At 50.7% G+C, this 13,199-nt stretch overlaps 1 protein-coding gene across 1 annotated transcript in view; it reads right to left on the bottom strand.

The window, feature by feature from the left end:
- The window catches only part of rapgefl1 (Rap guanine nucleotide exchange factor (GEF)-like 1), a 28,125-nt gene extending 18,893 nt beyond the window's left edge, over nucleotides 1-9,232 (bottom strand). The window contains exon 1 of the mRNA XM_084678377.1: nucleotides 8,039-9,232. Coding sequence (XP_084534503.1) covers nucleotides 8,039-8,420 — 382 coding nt within the window. The 5' untranslated portion in view covers nucleotides 8,421-9,232. The remainder of the gene's footprint in view (nucleotides 1-8,038) is intronic.
- Between the last annotated feature and the right edge of the window lie 3,967 nt (nucleotides 9,233-13,199).

Genomic DNA, 13,199 nt, shown 5'->3' with positions numbered 1-13,199 from the left:
TGTGGTGTGATCACTATCTTATTCAAATCAGTCCAGACAAGGATCGTCAAGCAGTTTGGGGGAGGAGCCAAGCACATACAGAAACCCGTTTGGAGAAGGTGAACCTGTGTGTTCACTCAACCTGCCCTGGTCTGAGGGCATGGGCTGGTCCAATAGGAGTTATGGTCCAGGTGTGTTTGCTATGAGAGGAGTGTTTGCAGGCACAGGTGGTGTTTGTAACACCTTTGCCAAGTGTGTTTGTATATGATAAGATGATGTTGTGTGTGTGATCATTGTGTGGATGATTATTTGTATGTGTGTGATTGGGTTGTGTGTATGCGATTGTGTGTGATTGTTGCGTGCGATTGTTGTGTGTGTGATTGTTGTGTGTGTGTGTGTATGTGAGAATGTGTGTGTGGTTGGTGTGTATGTGTGTGTGTGGTTGGTGTGTATGTGTGTGTGTGGTTGGTGTGTATGTGTGTGTGTGTGTGTGTGTGTGTGTGTGTGTGGTTGGTGTATATGTGAGTGTGTGTGTGTGTGTGTGGGGTCTGTGCTGCAGTGGGCGTCTCTCAGCATCGTCCTCCTTCCTGCAGCCGCAGCCTTCCCACGGTTGCCTAGGAGACACCATGTTGAGTGGCTGCAGAGTCGAGAAAACGAGAGAGAGAGAGAGAGAGAGAGAGAGAGAGAGACAGAGAGAGACAGAGAGAGACAGAGAGAGAGAGAGAGAGAGAGAGAGAGAGAGAGAGAGAGAGAGACAGAGAGAGACAGAGAGAGAGAGAGAGAGAGAGAGAGAGGCGGGTGAACAGGGATAAAGATACGGATGGGATGCCAGGAGAGAGGTAAAGATAGAAAACGTGGGTGAAGAAGGAGAGAAAAGGAGAGATGTGGGAACAGAAAGGATAAGCCAGCAGCACGGCAGAAGAGGAGGCAGGAGTCAGTGAGAGAGAGGAGGAGGAGCAGCCAAATGGGATGCAAAGATCTGGGGGTGAGAGAGAGAGAGAGAGAGAGAGAGAGAGAGAGAGAGAGAGAGAGAGAGAGAGAGAGACAGAGAGAGACAGAGAGAGACAGAGAGAGAGAGAGAGACAGAGAGAGACAGAGAGAGACAGAGAGAGACAGAGAGACAGAGACAGAGAGAGAGGATGTGGGCTCAGGGCTGAAGGCTCCTTCCCTAAGAACCAGCATCGTGACATTTCAAGCACATACTTCCAACCAATCAGATCATCTATAAGCCCCCCTGCACCAATCAGATCATCTATAAGCCCCCCTGCACCAATCATTTACAGCTATGCATATGTGCTGTACACACTTCCACCCACAGATCCAGTTGATGTACGTGCGCACATAAATACAGACACCGCATTTCACATGTGGATTTAGTTAATTGAGCAGATGCTTTATCCAAAGTGATTTGGAAATCTTGCACATCAAAAGTACAGGAGAAGATGGAGGACAGGTCGAACAGCGACTGTGGTGTTTGGAGTCAAGGAACTCTCTGTGTTCTCCGGCCACGGTGCAGAACAACACCTGCTCGGCTCGCGAGCACGGGAGGAACATGCGATTCATAAAGTGACAGCAGCACGTGCACGGCGGCCAGAACGACACCAAGGAGTGCTCACACGCACACACACTCGTAAACAGAGCGCACGCACACACACACACACACTCGTAAACAGAGATCGCACGCACACGTCCGCACAGAGGACTCTGTCCGGGTGCGCTCATGGCTCAGCGCTCTGTGAAGGAGCGCCTCATCAACGAGTCACGTGTGGATGTCTGAGAGGAGAGGAAGAGAGGGAGAGAGGAGGAGAGGAGGAGGAGGAGAGAGAGAGAAGGAAAGTGAGGGCAGGGAGGGAGAGGAAACCAAGCCCTGGCCAGGGCAGCTTGGATGCGTAGAGCAGAATGGCACATACAGCCTTGAACCAGGCTGGTCCTCCCTCTTTCCTTTCACACTCCCTCTGTCTTTCTGCTGGTTTCTGAACAGGAAGTGGAGGGTGAAGGTGATGGAAGGCCAGACTGTTGAAAGACAGACAGATAGAATAGTCTGGCCCTCCCGAAACACAAACAGTTATATAAACTGCGATAGCAATCCCATTTCCATGGTCACCTTATCTTTAGAGTCCCGCCTCAACAGACACACTGTTGTCGCTTGTTACTCCAATCTGGTGCATGCCTGGCCTTGACCCTGTGACCTGCACGCACGTGCACACACACACAAACATGCACACGCACGTGCACACACACACACGTGCACACACACGTGCACACAGCTATACACGGGCACGGCAGAGCCATACACATGCAAATGAACACCAGGCCCAAAACAAACACGTTCACCATTTCACATGAAACAGAGCAGATGTCCAGAAAACAGAGCTACAGATCACACACACTCCACCAATCAGAGCTACAGATTCCACCCATGCCAACATCAACACACACACACTCGGCCCAGGTTGTAATCCCTGCTGGACCAGCCGCAGTGCCCTGCACTCCCAGCATGCCCTGGGCCCATCTGCATGTGTGTGCGTGTGTGTGTGAGTGTGTGCATGAGTGAGTGTGTGTGTGTACCTAATGTGGCATGCAGGCGCTACCCTTCCTGTCGCATCACATCGCATCATGTGAACCATGAAGGGAGGTCGGTCATCTCTCACTGGAAACAAACTTTGTCGGTTTTGTGGTTTGTAATGAGTGAATGACTGTGCGTTCCCATGCTACATGGGTGACTGTTGTTTTTACACCACCGCCACAACACATTCAGTGAATCCACAGTCTAGAACAACACAGAAAATCACAGTTTAAAATCTATTGAGATCCGATGGATCTCAGAGGCCATGTGGGGTCTATCCTGGTGAACGTGTTCCCCACAGAAAGCTCTCCTCTGCCCCTCACCTCTCTCTCTCTCTCTCTCTCTCTCTCTCTCTCTCTCTCTCTAACACTTAGCTTCTTCCTTCCCTCCTCGCTACTTTCTCCCTCCCTCCCTCTCGTCCTCCCACTCTCACTCCTAACCTCAGAGAGTGCTGGTTGCCATGTGAACAGGTGCTGAAGAGCTCTCCGCTCTCCATGCGGGCACTGACACATTCTCCAACTCTCTCTCTCAAATAAACACACACACACACACACACACACACACACACACACTGCTGCTGCTGCTTACCTACTCTGAGAGGTCCCGGTGCGTGGGCCACAGGACAGGAGCGGAGTGGAGAAGAGGGAGGGTAGGAGAGGAGGGTAGGAGAGGAGAGAGGGTAGGAGAGGAGAGAGGGTAGGAGAGGAGAGAGGGTAGGAGAGGAGAGGGTAGGAGGGAGGGTAGGAGAAGAGAGAGGGTAGGAGAGGAGAGGGTAGGAGAGGAGAGAGGGTAGGAGAGGAGGGTAGGAGAGGAGGGTAGGAGAGGAGGGTAGGAGAGGAGGGTAGGAGAGGAGAGAGGGTAGGAGAGGAGAGAGGGTAGGAGAGGAGAGAGGGTAGGAGAGGAGAGAGGGTAGGAGAGGAGAGGGTAGGAGGGAGGGTAGGAGAAGAGAGAGGGTAGGAGAGGAGAGGGTAGGAGAGGAGAGAGGGTAGGAGAGGAGAGGGTAGGAGAGGAGAGGGTAGGAGAGGAGAGAGGGTAGGAGAGGAGAGAGGGTAGGAGAGGAGAGAGGGTAGGAGAGGAGGGAGGGTAGGAGAGGAGAGAGGGTAGGAGAGGAGAGAGGGTAGGAGAGGAGGGAGGGTAGGAGAGGAGAGAGGGTAGGAGAGGAGGGAGGGTAGGAGAGGAGGGAGGGTAGGAGAGGAGAGAGGGTAGGAGAGTAGAGAGGGTAGGAGAGGAGGGAGGGTAGGAGAGGAGGGAGGGTAGGAGAGGAGAGAGGGTAGGAGACGAGAGAGGGTAGGAGAGGAGGGAGGTTAGGAGAGGAGAGGGTAGGAGAGGAGGGAGGGAGGGTAGGAGAGGAGAGAGGGTAGGAGAGGAGAGAGGGTAGGAGAGGGTAGGAGAGGAGAGCACTTTCCTTATATAAAGCCAAAAAGTAGGCTAGTGTGTGGGCAGCCATCTCTCTTTCAATCCTTCAATTCTTTTTTTTTTCCCAGAGAAAAACCTGAATCCCTCCCACACACAACCTAATGCAGTCACATCTGCACTCCCTCCCGTCTCTTCACTTGTTTCTCATTTCCATCACTTTGCTGCCTGGATTCAGCAGCTGACGGAGACTTAGGATGTAGTTCAGAGAGAGAAGGCTCTTCACCTGCCGACTGGTGCCTGTCTGGTGGTTGAGCAAGATAAGGGTTAATAGCCGGGACTTTACTTTTGTTATGATCCCTTTCCAAACCCTTTCTACACGTCACATGGGCCTGCGAGGTAGTTTCCCACCTTGCCTCACGCGTCCCAACCAATCATACCACAGTCTCTCTACACAGAACAAGAGTCTTTGTTTTCAAATCTGCTTTGTAGCCCGCCCACGCATTAGCACTGTCTCGGCATGCCTGTGTGTGTGTGTGTGTGTGTGTGTGTGTGTGTGTGTGTGTGTGTGTGAGTGTGTGTGTGTGTGTGTGTGTGGGCATGCGAGAGAGATCCGAAAACTCAACTGCAAACAAAACATGGTTATGTAAGACCTCCAAACTCTGACCTTGAAAGGACTGTCTGGTTTTATGGGTCTGTCAAGAATACTTATCATCTCTGCTCACCTGGAAGGCAGGTGTGTGCACACACGCGCACACACACTCAAGGAAGTGGGGCCTTGTGAGTCACACAGTTCATGTTAGTAGTTGTCTGGTGTGGCCAGCCAGATCAGTGTACCGATACAGGTTGATGCCGAGACAGATGCCAGCCACTCCTCCCAGCTCGCAGCCTTCCTGTGGACCCGGAGTCCGTTTCTGTGACACAGTCACATGATCTGTGTGAGCTCAACGTGGAGGAGCGCTGTAGTAAGGAACACCAGGGTGTGACTCGGTGCAGTCAAGTCACACCCTGGGTAGTGCCTTGTTTAGACTGGGTCCAGGCCCAGCGGTGGGGACACTGAGCGAGTGCGGTGACGTCTGGAGGTGTGATGGTGGCCAGGGTTCAATTCCTGACCTTTCTGATACGTTAAACAATACACACACACGATCACTCATAGACACACACACAAACAAACAATCCTCACCGAGACTAAATAAATTTAAAAAACTGGATTGAGACTAACCTAAATCTATAATCCCTAAATTCATTTCTGCTTCACAACTCCTGCAGCTGGGTTACTCTGTCTGCAATGCTATCATCACCTCCTAATCCCAGATTAATGACGCTTTACCACAGATTCCCTGATTGACTGCGGGTTCTAGAACCTTCCGGTGAGCGCAGGTTATTCTGACTGACTCGGGAGAAACAGGTTGAGCCGGACGGTAAACGTGTCAGCTATCTGAAGGGGCGCCAGGGGCAACACACCCGGACCCCTGAAGAAGATTCCCACAGAACGATCAGATAAAGAAGAACGTCTGGACACACCCCAACACCTTCCTCCGTCGCCACAGCAACGCTCACTGAGTGTGGAAAACAAATCCAACCTGAGACGCTTTTTAAATCAAAACGTTGGCCCTCCATTTTGTCCCACATACTTTAAACAATGTCGTTTGTTGTTATCGCCATGACTTACTGGCAGATCCACCGAGCCAAAGAAATCTCTTTGTAACTGATAACGTGACAGGACTAATTGAAAATCAGTCCGGAATGTTCTGATTCTGACAGGCTGGATCCCCAGGCTGCACAGACGCTGGAATGTGAGCGCGCTCAGTCTGTCTGTTAGGCATGCCTGACCCCAGGCAGGGAGCAGAGGTCAGGGCAAGGTCACGAGGACCTGCACTGCCTCAGACTGCAATGCATCATGGGAAAACTCACTGCGCGAGGATGTGTTTTCGAGAAGTGCTGCAGGAGCAGCGGAAACTGAATTCAACCCGTACGTTCATCAGATCCCGACACACTGAGCCCATGAAAGCCACATCCGTTCCCAGTGATCCTTTAGGTTCCTTAAACAGGGAACCAGGAGAGCCACTGTGCACCAAGAAGTTGTTTTTATTCCCACCCAGTCCTAACACCTCGGATTATGAAAGCCAGCCTGCCCATAGCAACTAGAACCAAGATGTGTCGGAACACGCTAGAAACCAAGGAACACACCCACGCAGCCTCTCTGAGTCTGGAGGGAACTTCAGTCCGAAACAAACAACCCAGGCAGGTCTCAGGGTCCACATCAAACGCGCCTCCAAACACGGGTCATCCTTCCACCGACCCACCTACTTGGTTCACCACTGATCTGGTGATGGTTGTGGGCTGTGCTGAGACCAGCCCAGCGGGGGGGGTACCGTTGCTCCAGCTGAGCCGCAGGAGTCTGTTGATCTCAGGGGACGAGAGTCTGTCAAGCAGTGTCACGCAGCATAATCCACATCGTAAGTCGATGGGAGGGATCGATGCGATCTGAATTAGAGGACGGGACTGGGGTGGCAGAGCTCCACAGGAGACTACAGCAGGTTGAGTCTGTCGAGGCTAGCTTTCTGATCCTGATGCTAGCTGGATGACTGGCTGGATGTCTGTCTGTCTGTCTGTCTGTCTGGCTGGCTGGCTGGCTGACTGGCTGGGCTGTCTGGCTGGCTGGGCTGGCTGGTTGGCTGAAAGGCTGGCCAGGAGACCTTCAGTTCCAGTACTTTAGTTACTGATAACTCACCGGATTCATGCATGTACCATGTAGGCTGGGGCCTTACCGCAGCGACCCGGGTTCGAATCCGGCCTGGGCTCTTTGCTGCATGTCATCCCCCTGTCTTTCTCCCTGCCCTCCCTGTCACACTTCACTTCAACTGTCCAATACAGCATGTCAAATGACACACACAGAAAATATTGATAGTCAACCGCTGTGATGGTCCCTGAGGAATCCTACCCAGATTAAGAGCGAGTTATTCAGTTGTTGCTAGTCACGGTTCAGACCGGGGAAGGTTGAATGTTGATACACTTGCCGGGCTGGAAGGCCTTTGCAGAGCTGCGAGGGAGTCCTTAGGAGCCTCACATCTTCAGCACGACAGCGAAACTGCTCTCCTAACATCTCCTGCTGCTGCGGACGTTCCTCTGAGCTGTCTGGCTCCAGGCCAACCATGTGTCCTGAGCCGTGTTTAGGACAAACTCTTAAGGGCTAGATTACAGATCGTGCTGGGGCCTGGCTCAGCAACCAAGGGTTCTCACTACTGGAACAGCCAACTTGAACTCTGAGAGACTGTAATGGAGCAGCCATTGTGTTCGAGTTTGCAGTTTAGTATTCTGATGGATTCTGATGGGAGTATAGAGTGCATTTGTGATTCAGTATTAAATCAGGCAATCGCTATCGTTTCTGCAAACCAGCCTCTGACATCACTTTACAGTCCAGCCTCAACTTAGTGTGTCAGCCATTTCCCTGCCAAAAGAGAATTTGTATTTTACGATGACAATCATGACCTCGTTTTTTTTTTTTTATTAATAAATAACTGCAGGAGGGCCCAGTGAGTGTCTATGTTGTGTGCGCGCGCCTGCGTGTGATTGGAGGGGGGGGGGGGGGGCGGTGGGCTCGTACTTCTCATGGCTGCATCATCAAAGGCCATTTTAACATCAAAGCCACGGGCTTTAATACACCGACTATATGCACCGTGTCCGAATGTTAATAAAACGTACACGCAGAGGCAGAACCCAGGTGTGAACGTCTTTTTATTTGGCGTGAGAGATGTGGTGTGTTCTCATAATAACAACCTTTCATTTCGACCACTGTGCACTAGATTACGCACCTTCCTCGTTGCAATTTGAACCATTATAGGCTATTGAATGCATACTGGCGATTCTTAGTGTGAAAATACTTTATTTGTATACCTTATACAATCCTGTACAGCATGACTACCGCCTATATTGTCTATGGGCCTATCCCTCAAATTGGGCATGTTCAAATGTGCAGACGCTGCGATGTGGATTGTATACGGCAATGCGTGCAACCAAAATGACACCGTTTAAAGATGTTTTTTCAAACGAGCGCCATTAACTTGCTGCTTGTCTAAACCCAATCAACCACGTTTTTAGATGCTGACAAATATATTCTTGCTGAGAAGGTCTGTTTACCTGTACAGTTGCCGTATCGTTTCCCCGCAACGCTGTCCAGCAGCGCTAGAGCGACGTTGTCCGGTGTGTCCGCGGGCAGCGGGGTCCAACTCGTTTCCAGACTCGCTTCGGAACTCTGCTCATCACTGGACAGTGACGGGCTCCGGATGTCGGCGGTGGCCGACGGCCAGCACGGCGGTTCCTCCGAATCCGGACTGAACACTTCTCTGGCCGGGCCGCTCTCTGGTGAGGTCTCCCTGAAAAACGGAACGACACGGGAAAGACTGGCTCGGCGCCGAGATGCGCTCGTACCGGTCGCCTTGTCCCCGAAGCCACCGGCTCTGGTGAGAGCAGTGGTCTGTTTCTTCAAAAACTTTTCAAGAGGCTTCATTCCGGCCGGCATTTTGATGTGTCCCGCTTCAAGGCCTTGTATCGATGATGATTGATTGTAAACTAAAAATGTAGGTAGAAACTTCAGGCACGTTTGACACTACATTATAGCCTACAACCTATACCACGCGTACACAATGATTGCTCCTTGCAGTAGTAGCCTACGTTCTTGTACGGGGGGAAAAAATTAACCCATTTGCCAAATCACGATTAAAAGAAGCTTTCACACAGGAGAGCTTTGGCTGGGCACGGGTTTCTGCCCAAAACCCAACGCTTAAACTGCTCCACAACAAACCTCTCCCCGAAACGTCTTCTCCTTCGCTTCTGCAGTCCCTCCACGGTCGCGCGTGAAAACCGTGTTTCGTTTTGAAAATCCAGTCGTGCTGGGTCTGAAGCGCCAGGTGCAGTCAGACCAGTGGGTGCCTCGCGTGCTGTGGATTGTAAAAACAAGGCGCCGAAAACAAGTCTCTACCCGGACCGTAATTAGATAAATGGAAATACAAGATAAGGAGAACAGCAGGGCTTGTTTAGCGGGCTCCTCAACCGCCTCTTTCCCACTAAATTACGATCCGCCTATGCCGAGATGACCGTCGCTTCCATTGATGAATGGGGGGGTCTCTATGCTGGCGTCGGTAGCCTACAATCTGCTGCAGTGTGGCTGTAGACGACGGGCTTGGTGTCTCTCCGTAAGTGCGAATCGCGTCCGACTCCAGTTCTCCGTTCGAAGGCAATGCGATTATTCAGAGGGTTTGAGAATTGACTATGAAACACGCTACCCCTCCCTCTCGCTCTCTGTCACACTCACACCCTTCAGGGGTGTGTGGATGTGTTGTGCTCGGGACTGCTTTGCACTCACACGTCTCCTCCAGCCCTCTCTCTCCCCCTCCCCCCCCTCTCACTCTCTCTCTCTCCCTCTCCCGCTGCAGTTGCGCGGTCGCTTCTGTTTGTAGTCCACTTTACCCAACTGCAGCTGCTACCCTCTGCTGCCAACGTAAACAGATTAAAGCTCAAAACTAGTCAAAAGCTACCCTTCTAAATAAACTCGAGTATCTTTAAGGACCGTAATCCTAATGGGCCGGTGTTATTTCTCAGACTGGGCTATTAGACAGGGACAGGCGGTAAGACCTGCCAGTGGTTGCAAGCTGTTTTCGACAGCTTTAGGGCCCATCTGGGTGAATCGTTTTAACAGTAGGTATGGTTGAAACCATTAGCAACATGCCAAAATCAAGAGGTTCACAAATGAATAATTGATACAAGTGGCTGGAAGTCAACTCCGTATTTTAAAGCAGTTGGTTAAACGCACTGTTTTATAGATTCATTATTTATCATAGAGCAATCTTCTGATCACTGTTGACTTGTATTAGTTCTCTTAATTTAATGTAGTACATATTTAATAGCAAAACCATTTGCTAAGTATAAGTGGAAGTAGGCTATTCTGAGTAGAGTTTGGACAAATGAGTATTCCCAAACATTCAGACCAGGAGTGGGTTTGTTTTCAAATGTGGGTGGGCCATCTATTAAATGTAATTTACTTAATTAAAAGTGTGTGTGTGTGTGTGTTGTGGTGGGGGGGTGGGGGGGGGGGAGAGAGAGATTTATCATTTTCCGAAAGTGTATCGTGAAAACTACCTCTAATTCTGCTCCATATTCTCTCTGGTGTTCGGTGTGCATGGCAGCTTCTGTGTTCCTGACTGAGAACAGAAAATCACTCCGAGGGTATTTTTGGAATAGTAATTATTGGGTATACATTGAAGGGTATTGAGCTGAGAGGGCCTGTGGATCACAATAGGCCTACAGTGAGTCATTCACATCAATCACGCTTCCTAACAGAGACAAAAATGGGTGCACATGAGTGCGTACCCCTGTGTGTGTGTGTGTGTGTGTGTGCTGTGACATCGTTCTAGTGTGGGTTCCCGTTGGCCTTACGCTGCTGTTGATCAGCTGGACAGCAGGTTGGAATGAGACACTCTGAGTTGCACAAGAGCTGTTTCTGAGTCTAACCACGGTCTCCTGTTCCTGCCACGCTCTGATCACTCAGCTCCTGCATGCAGGGCTGGCATCCCTCTGGGACACAACCCAGGCTGCATGGAAGACCTCTGGTCGGGCAGTCCTGGTAAACACAGACTGCAGGTCACTGTGTTCCCCCAGTTCACGGGCGGAGGCTGGTAGAGAACCTCTAAAGACGAGTGTTCAATCCAGGTCCACGGGTCACACTGGCCATTCATGTTCTAGATGTTTCCTTGCTCCGACACACCTAATTCAAATGAATGGGTAGTTATCAAGCTCTGTGGAAGCCTGGTAACGAGCATGCATTTGAAGCAGCTGTACTGGAGCAGGGAAACATCTAGAACATGCAGGACAGTACAGGCTGGACCGTGGACCCACAGGACCAGGGTTCAACACCTCTGGACTTTGGGCTGTCGAGTCTGTTGGTGTCTCAGCAAAACACAGTCAGGAACAACTGGCAACAAACTCCGTTTCATATGAAATAAACGGGAGGATGATACTTTTATGGAGTGCAGAGGCAGGTCTGTAGGAGTTGGAGGCAGATTAGAGGCAGGTCTATAGCAGTTGGAGGCAGATTAGAGGCAGGTCTATAGCAGTTGGAGGCAGATTAGAGGCAGGTCTATAGCTGTTGGAGGCAGATTAGAGGCAGGTCTATAGCAGTTGGAGGCAGATTAGAGGCAGGTCTATAGCAGTTGGAGGCAGATTAGAGGCAGGTCTATAGCTGTTGAAGGAAGAGTAGAGGCAGGTCTATAGTAGTTGGAGGCAGATTAGAGGCAGGTCTATAGCAGTTGGAGGCAGAGTAGAGGCAGGTCTATAGCAGTTGGAGGCAGATTAGAGGCAGGTCTGTAGCAGTTGGAGGCAGAGTAGAGGCAGGTCTATAGCAGTTGGAGGCAGAGTAGAGTCAGGTCTGTAGCAGTTGGAGGCAGATTAGAGGCAGGTCTATAGCTGTTGGAGGCAGATTAGAGGCAGGTCTATAGCAGTTGGAGGCAGATTAGAGGCAGGTCTATAGCAGTTGGAGGCAGATTAGAGGCAGGTCTATAGCTGTTGAAGGAAGAGTAGAGGCAGGTCTATAGTAGTTGGAGGCAGATTAGAGGCAGGTCTATAGCAGTTGGAGGCAGATTAGAGGCAGGTCTGTAGCAGTTGGAGGCAGAGTAGAGGCAGGTCTATAGCAGTTGGAGGCAGAGTAGAGTCAGGTCTGTAGCAGTTGGAGGCAGAGTAGAGTCAGGTCTGTAGCAGTAGGAGGCAGAGTAGAGTCAGGTCTGTAGCAGTAGGAGGCAGAGTAGAGTCAGGTCTGTAGCAGTAGGAGGCAGAGTAGAGGCAGGTCTGTAGCAGTAGGAGGCAGAGTAGAGGCAGGTCTGTAGCAGTAGGAGGGCGACGTCTTGGACAATCCCTCTTATTGTTCTGTTGTCTTTCCCAGCGATGACATCATCGCCTCTTCTTTAGCTCATCCATGAGGCCTGTGGAGACAGGGCTTTCACGCTGCCCTGACTGACAAGAAGGAACACACACACACACACACACACACACACCCAAGCCTTCTAGAACCACAGTTGGGATACCATGCCAAGTGTTGTTAGTCTATTTCTCTCCATTTCTTTCACACAGCCACACACACACACACACACACACAGTCCCAAGCCCCCACAGGGAGTCATGTCCATCTGGCAGACCCATACAGTAGAGAGGCATGTCAGGCCCGACTCACTCCATGAACCAAGACCCCACCATGTACCAGCACACTGACAGGAGACACACACATCAATACCCCATCACGCGAAACACGAGCGAATCAATAACAAAACAGAAGTCACATCCTGAGTCTGGCTTGGGGGAATCACCACAAAGTCTCTATTAAGTCAGCGAGTGAAGAGAAAAGAAAAGTATAGAAAGTAAACAGGGGAAGATGACTGGTCACCTGATATCCGTGTCAGCTATGACAGGGGGTAACCTGATGTTGCTACACGAGCTGTCAACAGTGGCTCGTCTCCGCCTCAGGCCAGCTGGTCGGCGCAGCTGAGAGGGTCACCTGACACCACGTAGCGTGACCACCAGAGGACCAGGATGCTGGCCGGCCGCTCGGCCTGCGTGGGTCACCCGAGTTACCAAACCGCGGGTAACTTTCGGCTTTCTGGGGAAGACATAGACCAACAAACAGAAACGTTTTGGTTACTACGGAAAGTTGTCAAGGGTGGAATGGTGACGCAGAGTTGTGGTTGGGTTTCTCCATGTCTCACTTGCCTCAACTTCTGCTTTCTGAATATCTGTCTTTTGCTTTTAGTCTTATTTTTTGTTCACTTTGCCAGTTTCCTGGTGGAATCTCCCTCAATCTCTGTGACCCTAACATGACCACTTTTACTTTCAATTTGACTGTATTTCTAAGACTGACAACACATTCACTGGCTTCAGTTGAATGACTGTTGACTTTTCTTTGTTTTTGACCGCTTCAACATCTGAGTTCATCAGCTGCCTGTTCTTAAACAGTCGATACCATGTTTATATGTTACAGGGACGTGTTAAGTCCCAGTAACCACACAAGGCTTACATGTATGCGTGCGTCTTAATGATTTCATCCTCACTCTCTCTTAGCCGGTATAGTGCTGCCGTGACTATGGCTTGACCACATCTGTCATGTCTCATGTCTGTGTGTGTGTGTGTGTGTGTGTGTGTGTGTGTGTGTGTGTGTGAAATGATCAGCAGGATGACACATGACTGTGGGTGTATACTGCACATGCTCTGTCACTCACTCCAGTGATGGACACATCTGCAATGACTCATCTGGACCCCC

This window comes from Hypomesus nipponensis, chromosome 17 (assembly GCF_054491055.1).
Source record: "Hypomesus nipponensis isolate SF chromosome 17, ASM5449105v1, whole genome shotgun sequence".
Classification (NCBI taxonomy): Eukaryota; Metazoa; Chordata; class Actinopteri; order Osmeriformes; family Osmeridae; genus Hypomesus; species Hypomesus nipponensis.
Note: the sequence above shows the minus strand (reverse complement) of the source record. Positions and strands in the feature narration are given on the sequence as shown.